This window comes from Aedes aegypti, chromosome 2 (genome assembly GCF_002204515.2).
Source record: "Aedes aegypti strain LVP_AGWG chromosome 2, AaegL5.0 Primary Assembly, whole genome shotgun sequence".
In the NCBI taxonomy this organism is placed as follows: Eukaryota; Metazoa; Arthropoda; class Insecta; order Diptera; family Culicidae; genus Aedes; species Aedes aegypti.
This window is the reverse complement of record NC_035108.1, coordinates 346,943,222-346,959,587: the sequence shown is the minus strand read 5'-3', so window position 1 is coordinate 346,959,587 and position 16,366 is coordinate 346,943,222. Positions and strand designations below refer to the sequence as shown.

Sequence of the window (16,366 nt, the reverse complement as noted above, 5' to 3'; positions counted from 1 at the left end):
CATCTGGAACGATGTACTGACGGTTGTTGTGTCTTTTAATTGGGAGTGGGTGGTTTGGCAATGGCTCGGTTCTCTCCACAGTGGCGGGTGACATTTTACTGTAGCCGTATTCGAGTCGAGTGGCGACGACAAAGTTTTCCAGTTCACGTGTCTGTGTGGGTGTGAAGCGTCGATTTTTAGCATACAAATGGTTCACAGCGCAGCACTAGGTGAGGTGTTAGGTTGATAAATTAGGTACGAAACATCAACTTATGCACAAGCACTACCACTATCTTGGGCGGAAAGTGGGGCGCTGTTGGAGGGCGGCAAAGCTGTTGATTTCCAGCTTGATGAAATGGTTGTGATGGTTGATGATTGTCGGAGACATGTCTAGTTTTGGCCATAATTGCGTATATCATAACGTTGCAAGAAATCCATAATCAAGTGGCTATGTCACAATCTTTTCCAGCTGTCACTTTAACGTTTTCTGCTTGAACAAAGGATGACCCATTGCCATGCTTTGAGTCACATATGTTAACGAAAAGCTCATTTTCATTCATTCATCGAACAAAACGGTGATGATTGTTACTCTTTCTGGTACCTAAATATCAGATGTCACCCTAAACTTAAAATTTAAATCGTTGAAAACAGATTCTAGAATATCATTTAACTGAACGACGTTGGAACGAGTCCAACCGCAACCGAAGAAACCCAATCAATCCTCTCGATAATGAAGTGCAAAGTTAATCGGTCGGGTCCTAAGTGGCGCAACAATTTCAGGTTTGTGCAATTAGAGACGCATCTCAAGTGCCAAGCGTCCGAGGGGAGGGTAATTAATCTTGTCGCGGACATCATCAGCCATCGAGCGGCTCTTCTACTTGATGCCATTATTTGTTGTTTGTGGCGTCTTTATCAAGAGGCGCCGCGCTCTCTCCCAAGAGAAGAAGACGGCCTTCGGCGCCTTTGAGTTTATTATGAGTTGGTTTGTCTATCGAGGTCGTAACTCTTCCGCGATGAGCGGGCTTTCGATGACGTGGTGACAGGCGGCGCGTGATTCGGGGAAATTGATTGCCCTCGCCATAGAATATTGATCCCGAAAATTTTAATGATCCTAACCTTTTCTCCCATTTCTCTTAATCTCACCCCAAACAGATCGTCCTGAACTCGATGCACCGATACCAGCCGCGAATTCACCTGGTCCGCTTGGGACCCGGGCAGCAGATGCCCTCGAGCCCGAAAGACCTGCAGGATGTCGACCACAAGTCGTACGTCTTCCCGGAGACGGTTTTCACGGCCGTCACTGCCTACCAGAATCAGCTCATCACCAAGCTCAAGATCGATTCCAATCCGTTCGCCAAAGGATTCCGGGACTCTTCTCGGCTGACGGATTTCGACAGGTAAGATCTCTCGCATGTATGCATGCACCTGCCCACAACCGCTGAATCGTCCGATCCCTCAGAGAAACAAAAACATGATTTATGATATGTTGAGATGTTAACTTAATTACATTAAACTAGCAATTTATAATGTGTTTTCTCGGATTTTCGAAGAACAAAGCCAAAAGTGCCGACACGACGATTGTATTAATCGCGCGGCACAGTGGGACGACAACTGAAAATTGTGAGATTTTTTCAGTAGCATGTTGAAACGTGTTAGTATTGTGTATATGAATTAAAATTTCTATCAAATTGCAGACTTCAGATTAATTATCAGAACTCCAAGTCCGAAAGACTTCTCGTCAGAACCGGTGTTCCTGAAGGCAGTATTTTGGGACCAAGATTTATAAATATTTTTACATCATACTTACCTGGATAACCTCAGGGATCTCGAAAATCTTTGTTTGCAGAAGACAAAAGTTTCTCCGCCATATGACGAAGCCTGCAAGTCATCTGTAGTGGATTTCAAAAGAGTTTAGATATTTTTTCTTTATACTTGCGAAAAAAAGATTTCTCCTAATGCTCCCAAAACTCAACTTATAATATTCCTACATAATCCAAAAGCTCTTTATTTGAAACTTTCAAATAAACATGTTGTCACGATGAGAGGGGTTCCAATAAATTGATCAAATGCAGTCTAGATAAAAAAATGACATTCAAAAATCACATTGAGGGAATCAATGCTGATACAGTGTTAACGTATTCAACAAACTTGTTTATATATTTTACACGTACCTTTTCTAAATTTGCACATTTGAAATTTGTCAAATTTCAAAAATTTAAAACTGTGCTATTAGGCGGGATCCTGAATATGTTTTTTCTTGAATTATCATCATATCGCTCAAACAAAGTTTTAACACACTACTGAAAAAAGTTCACAATTTTAAGCATCCATCCCACTGTGTTTGCTCACTGACCATTTTGCTGCGCCTTTCATCGAAGAGTTAATTTGGTTCGCGTTCGGGACGGCGGGTCTCAATGAAATACCCCAATGCTGATGACGATGACGATGATGATGATGCCGAAAGGCGTCTCGCAGGATTCACGCCCCAAACCAATGGACCGCAGTTCGGCGGATTGTGCCGGCTTCTAATTAACGGGTGTTGACTCGGTGATTAATGGTTTGCCCCCTTTGATTTGGGCCGGATTCCTTTGGCGGGTTCTTCATGTTCTCGATCGATTTTCGATCGTCATCGTTTTGTGTCTTTCTGTGGGATTGTGCCTGATAAAGCGATTCGGTTGCAGTTCGTTTATTGGCATTATGATTACGAAGTGATACTAATGAAATGTTTTATTTTTATCTTTACAGTTTTCCCAGCATGTAAGTATACGAAAATTTTAACCTTATTTAATTTGTAACCTTTTCGAGCTCCAATAGCCGTAGCGCTAAACGTAGAGCTATTCAGCACTTGTGTGGACAGTTCTACGAGAAATCCGTGTGAAAACATGTTGAGACCTTTTTTACCGACACGTTATTGCATCAAGTGGACGATTTGAAGGAACCACCACACTAGACAATGGACTAGCATGCAACGCCTAGTGGCACAGTCGAAATACATTTCCAGAGTTTTCCGGGCTGAAGTGGGAATCGAACCCACACTCATTGACTCGATGTGGCTAAATGCTTGATAACATTAACCGCACGGCCACGAGGCCCATACCTTGTTTTGGAAATATGTGTCTTTTAGTAGAAATATGTGAAAACCTTTTGATTTACATCTATCCCAGTGGAGACCAATGTGAGGATCATTTTGCAGACTGATTAGGATAAATATAAATAGGTAGAAAATTATTAGAAAAAATCAAGATACCGCATCAAAATAATTCAAAAGCCAATTATTATTATTGTTCTTATTATTATTTTCTTTATTAACGAGATTTGCAGCCCGAGGCTGGCTCATATTGGAGGTCAAAATTCAATGTAACACAGATCTACTTGATAGAATATATCACCTGTTTCAGTTTGGATACCATTGTGGTAATTTCTGGAACATGGTCACCAGATATCGGTTACGGTACGATCCCTAAAGCTACACCTCCATAATATAATGAAGTGACACGTGTCGATACCTTTTGAGTGCACAATATTCATGATATTTTACACAGATGTATAAACACAGGTTCCAATGGGGCTCAAAATAGCCCTTCAGCCTCTCTAGTTTAGACAGAATATTAAATGGAAGTGTATTGAAGTTCATATTATCATATCAATCGTCAGTTAAAAATCTAGTTTTTCAAATGCTTATTAATCACACCTGTTTACAAAAAAAATGCTATCTGAAGAGAAACCGCAAGAGCAAAACATTCCTGTTAGAGATCCTTGTAAAGAAACTTGGAGCTTCATCTCAATGCAAAATGTACTTAAGTTTTACTGTATTTGCTTTTGCGGTTAATCATTTTCAACGAAAAAAATGTTTGCTTTGTGTTTTGATGATCACTTTTCATTCATTTTTTTACGACCGTTAACGGGGGGTCGTAAAAAGAAACGGTCGCAAAAAAAAATCAGGGTTATTATTATGTTTTTGAGAAATGTAACGTCTAGATGTGGAAATACAGTTACGAGATATTCGGCAAAGTTGAAGCATGGGTTGAGAACTTTCCAAAACGGCCATTCAAGTTTTCATATGTTGGTAATTGATGGGATGATTTTGGCAATAGGTGCTGGAGTGTTATCAGGAGTGATATGCAGATACCCATAACTTTTAAAGATAACAAAACCGAATGTTCACCAAAGTTGTTGCGTACCATATAGTCGGCCGAAATGTTCATGTGGCTGGCAACACTGTTTAAGAAGAATAAAGAAAACATCAAAACCATAAAACTTGAGAAAAAAGAATGCTTAGCAACATAGCAATACTCCTCAATTGTAATCCAGTTTTTTCATGAAGGGTTCAACATTTTGTCGTAGCTGGCAACACTGCTCAAGTAAGTAAGATACTGACCACTCAGAAAGATGGCGTCTTCAAAAAATGTTTATTCTAGCCAAGAGGTTCGACATTTTGCCGCCAGGTGGCGCAAGTTAGCATAAAACTTTTATTTTGAAAATATCTTAGGTTTTTGACTACTTAGAAAAAATACGCCTTTGGCAAACTTGTCCAGAAAGTCAAGGGTTATCATTGTTCCTGCCATGCAATTCAATAGTTTGCCCCCAGACGGCACTAGTGAGTATATTTCTTTTGCCAACAATCTCGAACCTTTTGGCTGGACCATACATTTTTTACGAAGACGCCAGCTTTTTAAATAGTCAGGATCATGAGATATCTTCAAAATAAAACTTTCATGCTCACCAGTATCACTTAGTGGCAAAACCTCAAATCTCTCTAGTAGAATAAGTATAGATCTTAAGCTACTGAAAAATTTTGCCAAAAACGTCATCTTTCTAAGTGGCCAGGATCATGAGATAACCACAAAACAAAAGTTTCATGCTCACTGGTGGAAAAATTTCGAATCTCTTGACTAGAATAATAATAGTCCTCGAGCTTGTCCACTTTGCCGAAGACGCCATCTTTCTAAGTGGTCAGGATCCAGAGAAACAAAACAAAAGTTGAATGCTCACTAGCGCCATCTAGTTTCAAAAGTTGTATGCTCACTAGCGTCGCCTGGCGGCAAAATCTCGAATTTCGTGGCTCAAATAATGATGCCCATGAGCTACTGAGCAACTTTGCCGAAGACGCCATCTCTCTAAGTGGTCCTGAGATATCAGAAAAACGAAAAGAGAAACGAAATTCCATGCTCACTTGCGCCGCCTGGTAGCGGAATTCCACATTTCAAGGACCACCGCAATTTAGCCCCTAATCTACTGAACAATTTTGCTGAACATCATGACCCCTCACTTTGAATACTTTTTAAGATATTGATCTTTTACAAAAACGGTCGTGATCTGAATTTCGTTCGTAAAAGAGGTTGGAGTGAACTTTAAAGAACTTCAACTGTATAATTTGGGTATTTTCAAAACAAAACAGATAGCAACTTCATATTTCGTCGGTTATCGATTTTAAAACAAGCCTAATTTTTTACACCTTAAACATCTTTTGCTAACATGCTCAGTTGAGACTTGAGAATAAGTTGGGCCTATTTTGTAAAATGATTCGTAGTCAAAGTTTACTAAGTGAAAAATGTCTGTCATTAAACACCATTCTGTGAAAAAATCATACCTGATTTTGTTTTCATATTTGATAAAATTTTCTAAAATTGAATCATTGTTTAACATATGATATCATTTATCTTCCATCCATCTTTGTCAGTTTTTCCTACCATAATCCTGCCATTGGTATCTTTTGAATATTGTCAAAAAAATCCTCTGAGAAAAACAATACAAAACACGGTGTCAACACGTTAAAATAATACGGATTAAATTGAATGTTCACCCAGCCCTGTCGTCCTGCTTAGTCGCGCATAGTCGACGACTAAGAAGCTTTTCTCAGATTTTTTTCTTAACGCCCTTTGGGACATCAGTTGAAAATTCAAGCTGTATCGTCGACTTGAATTAATTTAACTTTGTTGCATTTGGATCAGGTGCAACTAAACGCCCTGTTTAATATCAACCGAAATTGTCAAGCTGTATCAACGCCCTGGAGTAAAATGACCTTGTCTCAATAAGATCAGTTGCATTTAACGCCCTGTAGGATATCATTTAATTATTACAAGCTATATTAACGCCCTGGAGTAGTTTCACTTTATTCTATGTAGATCAGGTGCATATTAACGGTCTGAAGTTATCAATTCTTAGTTGTATCAACGCCCTGGAGTATTTTGACTATGCTCTATATAGATCAGGTACAACTCAACGCCCTGTATGACATAAATCGATCCATCCGTGTCGACGCTCTGGAGTAGCTCTCTGGAAAATCAATCGAAATTTTCATGCTGTATTAACGTCCTGGAGTAATTTGATCTTATTCCATGTTCAGGTGCATCTTGGCGCTCTGTAGGACATCAATTGGAAATTCCTAGCTTTATTAACGCCCTGGAAAAATTTGGCTTTATTCCACACAGATTTTTGCGAGGTCTAGAGCCAATCGAAACCTACGTGCTCCACGGCGTTGATACACCTTAGAGTAATTTTAGCTTATTCCATGTATATCAGATACGACTTAACATCCTGTAGGACATTAATTGTATACTCTAAGCTGGATCAACGCCCTGGATTAATTTCACCTTTTTCCATGTAGATCAGGTACATGTGACCGCCCTTTAGGACGTAATTTGATAATTCCCAGCTGTATTAACGCCCTGGAGTAAGAGTCCACAAAGATTTTGGCGAGATCTGTAGGATCTTTACGCCCTATAGCAAGTTTTGCTTGTATCAAACCCCTACGGTTATTTGACTTTATTCTATGTAGATCATGCGCACCTCATAGCCCTGTATAACATCAATCGAGATATTCAACGCTCTGGAGTAATTAGATTTTGCATCAAATAGATGAGCTGTATCTTAACGCCCTTTAGGACATCATTTAATGAATTCATTGCTGTATCAACGCCCTTGAGTAATTTGTCCTTATTCTATGTCGATTAGGTGCATCTTAACGCCCTGTATAACGTCAATTAACCCAGGAAAAATTTGACAGTATTCCAAATAGATCAGGTGTATTTGAACGTCCTGTATCAAATTAAAATTGGTAAGCTATATCAACGCCCTGGAGTTATTTGACTTTATTTCACCTATATCTTTGCGAGATCTGAAGGATCTAAAAACCGCTTTGGAAAATCAATCGAAATTTTCATGTTGCTTCAACACAGTGAAATTATTTGATATTGTGTTATGTGGATCAGCTGCATCTTAACGCCCTGATTAAGATCAATTTCAAACTCTAAGTGGTACCTACGACAAATTTGACCTTATCCTATGTAGATAAAGTTCTGTAAAAGTTTAATTAGAATCGGTCCATAAATAACTGAGATCTAACTTACCGAAATTGGTCATTTTGTATGGAAAATAGATAAAGTTGCAAATGTTTTGTCCAATACTGTATGTAGATGTAGAAATTGCATTTTAGAGTTCGATAATTAATTACGTAAGAATTTAGGGGAGGGGAGAGCAGATATCCCATGTTCCATGTTTCATTTCAACTTTGCCGAAATAATTAAAATTATAGCGCCTAACGATGGGGAGTATTTAAAAACATTTTTTTTGTGATTTTTCGAAACCTCGCCTCCCCTCCATGTATGATGTTTTGTATGAAACATTAATTTTTTCTATATGGCAAGAAATTTTTTTTTCAAACCCGGCCAACATCCCCACTCTCCCCTCCCCTAAATTCTTACGTAATTAATTATCGAACTCTAAAATGCAATTACTACATCTACATACGACGACTAATTAGCTTCAATTGTGAAAACAATGCTTCAGTTTGACTGAACATTTATGAAATCCATTACACACATTATTACTCATTATTGGAAAATAACGTTATTTTTATGGAAAGTTTTACTTAAATATTGGAATTCTCTACAACATTTTCATGTATTGATTGTCATTTTGAATTGCTCAGTTAGGTTTGTTTATTGGAACTTTGCATTTACTGCTATTGCTATCTTTGATTTTTTGAATGGAAATTTTCTGATTTATTGTGGGCGAATTATTATTTATTTATTGCAAATTTTGGCTTTTTTTGTGGAAAATTTATAATTATTTATTGCTTTTTGTGAAGAAAATAGGGACATTTTGAGGTTTTTAAATGTAAAATTCGATATTTTTTAGTGAGATTATTGTCGATTCTACTGCACTTTTGAATCTATTTATTGCTCAAATTTTTTTTATTGATGGAAAATTTTGGTTTTTCTATGCATTTATTTATATTTTTATGTAAATTTTTAACTTTTCTGTTGATTTAACCCTTGGAAATTTTATATTTTTTTATGGAACGATTAATTGTCTGCCGTAATGTGACCTTATCCTACATAGATCAACTGCATATTATTGCCCTTTATGGTTTCAATCAAAATTATTAAGCTTCATTAACGTCATGGAGTTTGACCATGTCTCATTTAGGTCATACTTGTAGGACATAAGCTGAAAATTCCAAGCAGTATCAACGTTCTGGAGTAATTTAACTTTATTTTACGTAGATCGGCTGCATCTCTTCGTCATTTAGGGCATCAATACTTCGAAGTATATTGACCTAATTCACAAAGATCATATGCATATCAACGCTCTGTATGGTATTAATCAAAATTGCCAAGCTGTATAAATGCCTTGAAGTAAATTTTAGTTCAGCTGCATCTTAACGCCCTCTATGACATCAATCGAAATTAACCCGAGCTGTATTAAGGCACTGGAGTAATTTGATATTGTCTCAGATAGCTCATCTTAATTCCCTGTAGAACAATAATTTAAAATTCAAAGCTTCATCAACGCCCTGCAGAAATTTGACCTTAATCCACATAGATCAGGCACAACTTTACGCACTGTAGGACACCAATCGATATTGTCAAGCTGTATAAACACTCTGAAGTAATCAGGAGCAAATTAACGCCCTGTAGACAATCAATTGAAATTTCCGAGCTGTACGACCGACACCACACCGACAAGGACCACTGAATTTGAAATTCTTATATTCGTTTGGTGTGAAAACTAAAATGTTTTTCGTGTGAAAAGAAAAATTATGCTGAAATTATTAATACGACAGCATGAAACAATATCGATCGAATGATCTCTAGTAACTCTTAAAGTTTGATGAGATACATGGAGTTTGAAGCAGACAAAAAATCATCATTTCGTATTCTTGTTCATTTTGGGACAATAGTTTTCATGCGATAGTGACGAAAATTCATTATAAAGTACTCATCAAAAACGGTATTTGCTGAAATGAGTTTGAAAACCTGCTGTAATGAATAATAAATAATTCTAAAATCCACTAATAGATCCAACGCCAGACTATTATAATAAACAATAGCGTAATATTTTGAGATCCAAGGCAATTGTTAAATTTTTTGCACTTTGGTATCACTTTGAGAGCGATATATTTGGCTGAAGTTCGAACCTCTTGTTTGATCCAAAATTAAGGTTCAAACTTCCTAGTTGTACTGCTTTAAGACACCTTGAGCATTTGTTCGTGAACCTAATTTTTCGGTTCTAGTTTTTATATAAAGTAATACATATAAGGGAATTTACGTGTTCAGCAGTCTAAGCCGATGTCGCGATTCATTTGTAATTTTTTGACATACTTAGCTTAGCTTAGCTTAGACTGACTACACATATCAATGGTTGCTATTCCGTGATTGACCGAAGTCAGTGAAAATGCACAAAGAATCAACTAGAAGTTCGGCTGGGATTGGCCATAATCTTCTTCAGTGTGCATAATTCAGTGCCTCTATTTATACAAGGTCAATAATGGCGCCGGCCACGTCCTTGCAGTCAGGTGGGATTGAGGGAAGGAATGCTAGTGTGTAATCTTTGCTATTTGGAGACCGTGTTTGCCTCTGCATCTCCACAAAGGTTACTGGGAGGGATGTTTGTTAATGGGGAGGATCGTTGGGTCATAGGATTCACTTTGATAAGCGATTAGACCATGATAAACAATGATTTGTGAGATATATACATGCTTATACGTAAATATAATATTTTCATTTGATATGAACAATTTCTATGTAGAGGAAAATTATGCCGACACTTGAGGTGACGAACCATTCAAAGTTTGTTGAACAAATACCTAAATGTAACATTCCTACAGCTGTCAGGACGAAAGCATGTGTTATTATATTTTACTCATTTGAAAAGAAACAAAAAACTCGATTGGTTGGGACATCATAGAACACTCTTATTCTTATGCCGACACTTACAGTGGCGAACCATCCAAAGTTTGTTGAATAAAGTGAACCTTTCGCAAGTCTACACTTGTAGTGTCGAACCATTCAAAGCTTTTTTAATTACAAAAATAAAGGTATATAAGAGGTGTTCTGAAAAAAAATGTTAAACATAAATAAATCATGAATCAGAGTTTGTGTCGACACTCACAGTGACGAACCATCCATAGTTTGTTGAAAAATCATATTTACATCCCACCATTGTAACGATTGAATGTGCAGTCATACATATTTTATAGATTAGAAATAGTAGCATGAAACGAGCTCACCAACTGATCCGTTATCCTTGACTGAGCAGCCACAATCCACTTTCGGCTTCACTCGTTTGCTCGGCTATAAAAAAGCACTCAGGAAAAAAAATAAGCGCGCGACCCAAAAAGAATAAAAAAAAACTGTTCGGGCATTCTTGACGCACTGCCCAGGAGCAAGCGTCAAGGTCGAAGGATCAAACAGAACTAACCGATCGCGGCACTTTTTCACTTTCTTCAACCGAACTCACCGATCACGCCACTTTTTCACTTACGAGACCGACGCGCGACATGTTTGATCCTGCCCTCGTCGCTCGCCCCGGGAAAAGCAAGTGTCAAGGTCGAAAGATCAAACAGAACTCCATTTGTAATTTTTAATTTTTAATTTTTTTAATTTTTTGTAATTTTTAATTTTTATTTTTTTTTGCAATTTTTTGACATACGCAGACAAACTAAATGTTTGTTACATTTATGCGCTGCTCAATCCTGTCTAATATCACACCGGCAGGCTTGTTGAGTACTTTTGAGAAACGTTTTTACAATATTTCAAATATCTCATGTAATTGTGACAATTGCCTGCATCCACATTTTCTTTGCCAGCCTTTCCCATAAGAACTGCAGGCAAATCTTTTCGGCAACTCCACATAAGCCGCATTTTGAGACGTATTTATTTCAACCAATGACATCTCTGGTGAAATTGTTTGTTCGGAAATCTCGTCAGGGGGAAGCAGGCATATTAGTGGATCTCTCTTACGCTAGCTAGAATTTCATATGCAATAATTTTAGTAATTTTAAATTTGGTCATCTTGTGTTTCATCAGAAAAAAAATCACCATTCATGCACCATTCGTTGTTAATTTTGTGGTCACCATCAGCTTACTAAGGTGTCACCTAAAAATGAAGTCCATCATTTGAGGGAAAGGGGTGGTCTACGAAAGTGTGACAGTGCATGTATTAGGTATTGGAAACAAACACGCTTCAAAACCGAAATTCCGCAAAATCCCACGGAACTCATACTAGCGGAATTTTTATTTTACGATTTCGTTTCGTTTCGCCAAATTTCGCGAAATTCAAAATAGCAACTTTGGAAAATAAAGCTCTCAGCTAATAACTGTGGAAGTGCTCACAAGAACACTGAGCGGGGGTTGGGATCAGCTTACCATTCTCAATGTCGCACAAATTGAGAGCACAACATTTTAAAGTCAATAACGGCCACGTCCTTACGGTCATCGGGAAAGGAAAGGAATGTTAATTATACAACCATTGTTACTAAAGACCAAAGAATCGTCTGCATTTCCACAGATGTCATGGAAAGGATATTGGGTTAGTGGGATAATGTAAGGATCTGAGAGTCACCTTCGATAGTTCATCCTCCTACTCTCCCGCTGTTTTTATCAAGAAAAACAAAATGAAATGAGATAGTATTAAATTCGGTTTTCATTTATTTATTGAAATAAAGTTATTCAAAATCCCGTGCGATGATCGCGATCAACTGACGATGATATGATGGAGCCGTTAGTTTGCAGCCAACTAATGGACGAAACGGAAAAGATGAAGGTTGATTTTCTCATGGTGGTATCGAGGTTAAGTTGAAAGTGAATCAATGCCACAAATCCGATATCAAAGTTTCAAAATTTTAATTGATTAATTCGATCGATTTTGATAACCTTTTTTCTTAGAAAAAATCACAAAAAAGTTATATTATGATTAATTGAATATTTTGAATTCGATCCACACCTTAGTTGCACACATCACCTTGAGCGATATTGAATTTGTGAATGGGCTTTTATCTAACAAGACATACGACATGTAGGCTTGTCCTTGAAAGTCAGAAAGGTTTCCAAAACGAAAAAATCCCAAACCGGATTGGGATACAAACCTGTCACCCTCAGCATGGTTTGCAATATTATCTTAGTTTGAATTTTTCATAGTTACTTACGACTTTTTAAGTTCTGCTGTGAAATTAAACATTCTTACAAGATTTAAAAAAAATGTTCAAAGTTAGGCCCTAGGGGTGCAATGTATGATGCGTATACTGTGATTGAGGGAAAAGTAGGATGTTTATTGCAGATAATAGACCTTGTGAATTTTCGGCATCGGACATATTTGCACTCAATTCGACTAAATTTTAGCAGTGAGATGCACGTAACATTATAAAAATATTTTGAGCACGATGGGTCATAAAAAGACCACCCTCTCCTGACCAATTGAATGAACCTGTCAAAAATATTAGAAACCGCCTTATGTATATGTTTATCAAAATTATCACCACACAAAAAAAAAATCGCGGAATATTTAGAAAAATTTCGATTTGTTTGGAAAAATTTCGTGCGGGTTTGAATTTCGTATCGGTTTTACGGAATATTTCAATTATTCGTTTCGTTTCGCATCGAACAGTATTGAATATTCCGCATATCGTTTCGTTTCGTATCGCCATGGAAAATTCTCATTATCGCATACCCTTACGTGACAGAGGGTGTGGGGGTCTAGAAATCCTGAAAAATGATGGACGTCATATTTGAAACTTTCCTAAGAAAAAACTGATTTAGAACAGCTGCAAAAACTAGGCGAGTAATGGTATTAGCCGTTGGAAATGAACAATTTTCTAAATTTATGAAAACAACATATTTCGTACAACAAAGTAATAAGTAATCTTAATCAATCGTTAGTACTTTTCTCGAGTTAACTGTAAAATGGGATTAAATTTTGGGTCTGGTGGTTATATTGTATTATGACGCCATCTTGACTTTAAGCAAAAGTATGAGTTATTTAGTATGACGATGCTTATCATGTTGAAATGAAATAAAAATTGACTTGAAGCAAATACTCTCCATTTTGAGAATCTGTGTGAACTTTGATCATTCGTCCCTGGTTTTAAAGATATTCCGATATATCTAGAGGGCTCGACATTATCCATATATTTAAAAAAAAAATATAGTTGTTTCTCCGTTTCACATTTTAAGTTGAATGAGCATTGAACACAAACTAAACACGTACAAATGCATATTAGTTCTCATATGTTTGGAATATATATTAATTTGATATAATTTTCTTGTGAGACTCCCTCATTAACGCCTGGGAGTACAACCGCCCTCTGGGCTATAGCAACGCCCTCCTCAAAAGGGGATGACTAAGAAGCTTAAATTTTACAACGACAGGGCTGTGTTCACCATAATTTTAACCAGGCTTGATCATACTCCTGAAAATCACCAGAGTTCAGTGACATGCTCTAAAGAAGCGTGCTGTCTTTGCCTCTTTGCGAGGGAACTAATAAATCCTAAGCAGAGAGGCTTCTAAAAATGAGCAGAGAAGATCACAAAACACAATAGATGTAAACTCCATCAAAAATGAGTGCTATCATAAATCTGCGAGGCCTGTTTTGTTCGGGCGGGTCACTTCAGACTCCTTTTTAAGTGTAATAAAGGTAAACATAACAGCAAGAGAGAAAGAGTACCAGAAATAAGCTTCTCATCCCGTTGCACTCTCGCTCGAATCATTGGATTGTGTTGTGAGTTTTGAGTTCATGTTTTGTTCCTCAGAAAAATATTGCAATCACCTCTTTTTTTTGCAACTTAGACGAGTTCTTTTCAAGCTTGATCTTAACAGTTGGACTACGGTGAAAAAACGCGGAATAATCTGTGAAATAATTTAACGAAACAATTTGAAAACGCTCTGTCTAGGAATTGAACTCACGACCTAGCGATCAGGAATCAGGCTTGTATAGCATCAATACAGCTCTCGTTGCTTACTAGTGGTATGCAATAACTGAAACAAAAGGAGCTAGTGCCAGTGCTGTCACCAGCTGTTCTTCAGTATTATTTGTTTTTACCGATTTGGTCGATAAAATAGTTTAATTCACAGAAAAATCTGTGTTTTTGTTGTTTAAAGTTCAAATTCTGTCATTCTGTGTAAGACTCAACTTTGTTGTGCTGTAACTTTGGTTCTCAATTACCAATCGGTATGAAATTATGACAGTGAACTACAAATACGATCAGCTTCATTATCATAAAAAATAAAACTTTTAGAAGCACAGGTGGAAACGTTAAGCACCAAGAGAAATCACTCAAAATAATAACGGTTTTATTAATATGTATTTTTATTAAAAAAATTTTTTTCCTCATCGCTCCGATAATTTTCACCCAATCTACAAATGTTTAAAGATACCAGTTGCCAAATAAAAACTTGCAAAATAAAAACTTTTATTATTTCGTGCGAATAATTTGGTGCCAAACTTTTGTCAAATTTTGTGATGATGAAATAGGGCATATTTAAAGTTCTCTGACAAAATTTTATGTTGATTGCTCATACTGCCGTGAATCTCAAGGCAATCCCATCTGCATTTTCGTTAAACTGGGTTCAGTTTTCAACATATCTTCCAATGCTCGGCACTAATGAGATAATATGATTTGTTCGGAAAAATTACGAAAAAACAGCAAGTCAAATTATCCCATAATGAAAAGTAACCGCATATGTGGTGGGACCACAGATTTTCGCACCGTGTAACCCAAAAACGAACCGTCTTTTGAACATCTTTGGATTTTCTCGGAAAGATATTGTGGTGATAAGCAAATTGTGAAAGTTTCATTAAGATTTGAACATGTTCCAATTTTCTAGTTTTTTTTAAATATTTGTATGGAAAACGAGTTTATAAACATCACAGTCCATTTTCTCAATGCCCACTTTCAAAAGATGGACTTGCGATTCACGGCAGAATAGGGAAACAAAATTACAGCATGCCATGATGTTCCAATTTTGTTTTATACCAGTTTTTTGGTCCATTTTTTCTAACAGGTTAACTGCCAGGTTCCTCCAGCAATAACCCGCGAGTTCTACCAGGATCACCTCCGGAGCTCTCTCAGCAACGCATCCGGAGTTTCTCCAGAGTTTCTTCAAAAATTGTTCCAGAGTTCCTCCAGGAATTCCTTTGGAGTTTTTCTATGATCAGAGTTCCTCCTGTAATTCCTTCAAAATTACTCCGGAAATTTCTACAGAGTTCCTCCGGTTATTTCTTCATAGTTTCTCAAGAAAATTCCGTCTGAGTTCCTCCGCAATTCTTCTGGTTTTTGTCTAGCATTTCCTCCGGAGTTCATCCAGAACTCCACCGGGAATCTTTTTGGATTTCCTTCTTAGTTGCTTTTGGAATTTTCCGTAGTTTCTTCTGGATTTCCTCCAGAGTTCCACCAGATTTTTTTTCGTATTTCCCCCATGAATTCCTCCGCAATTCTTCCGGAGTTCTTCCAGGAATTAAGAGTTCCTCTAGGGATTCCTTCAGAGTTGCCTCGGGTATTCCTCACCGGGAATTCCTTTGAAGACCCATCGGTAATTCATTCGGATTTCCCCCTTAGATCCTGCAGGAATTCTTGTGAGTTCCTTTAGAAATTCTTCGGAGTTTCTTCAGGAATTGTTTTGAATGTGCTCCAGAAATTTCTGCAGAGTTCCTCCGGGATGTCCTCCGTAGTACCTTCTAGAATTTCTCCGGAATTCCTAAAAAAAATTCAGCTGTTCTTCCAGCAAACCCTACGGAGTTCCTCCAGGAATTTTTGGGAGGTTCTTCAGATTTTCTTCAGAGATACACATGGATTTTCTTTGGAGTTCCGCCAGGAAATCCGTTGGAGCTCCACCGGCAATTCCTTTAAATATCGGCCATTGTTCCTTAAGGAGTTTCATCGGATTTTCTTTTGGATTTCTTCAGAGTTCCTTTAGTAAAAAAAGCTCAAGAAATACTCTAGAGTTTCCAGATTCTGCGGGAGATCATCCAGAGTTCCTCCGGGAATTTCTCAAGTGTCCTAGATTTTTTTTTTGGAATTCCTTCAGAGTTGCTCCAGGAATTTTTTTCTTCCCGAAATTCTCCTGGATTTCATTCAGCAATTCCTCGAAGGTTCCACCGGAGTTCAAT

General features: G+C 37.3%; 1 protein-coding gene across 1 annotated transcript in view; it reads left to right on the top strand.

Annotated features, from left to right (window-relative positions):
- The window catches only part of LOC5570445 (T-box protein H15), a 146,973-nt gene that overhangs the window by 127,818 nt on the left and 2,789 nt on the right, over window positions 1-16,366 (top strand). Inside the window, exons 5-6 of the mRNA XM_021846195.1 lie at window positions 1,132-1,376; window positions 2,725-2,736. Coding sequence (XP_021701887.1) covers window positions 1,132-1,376; window positions 2,725-2,736 — 257 coding nt within the window. The remainder of the gene's footprint in view (window positions 1-1,131; window positions 1,377-2,724; window positions 2,737-16,366) is intronic.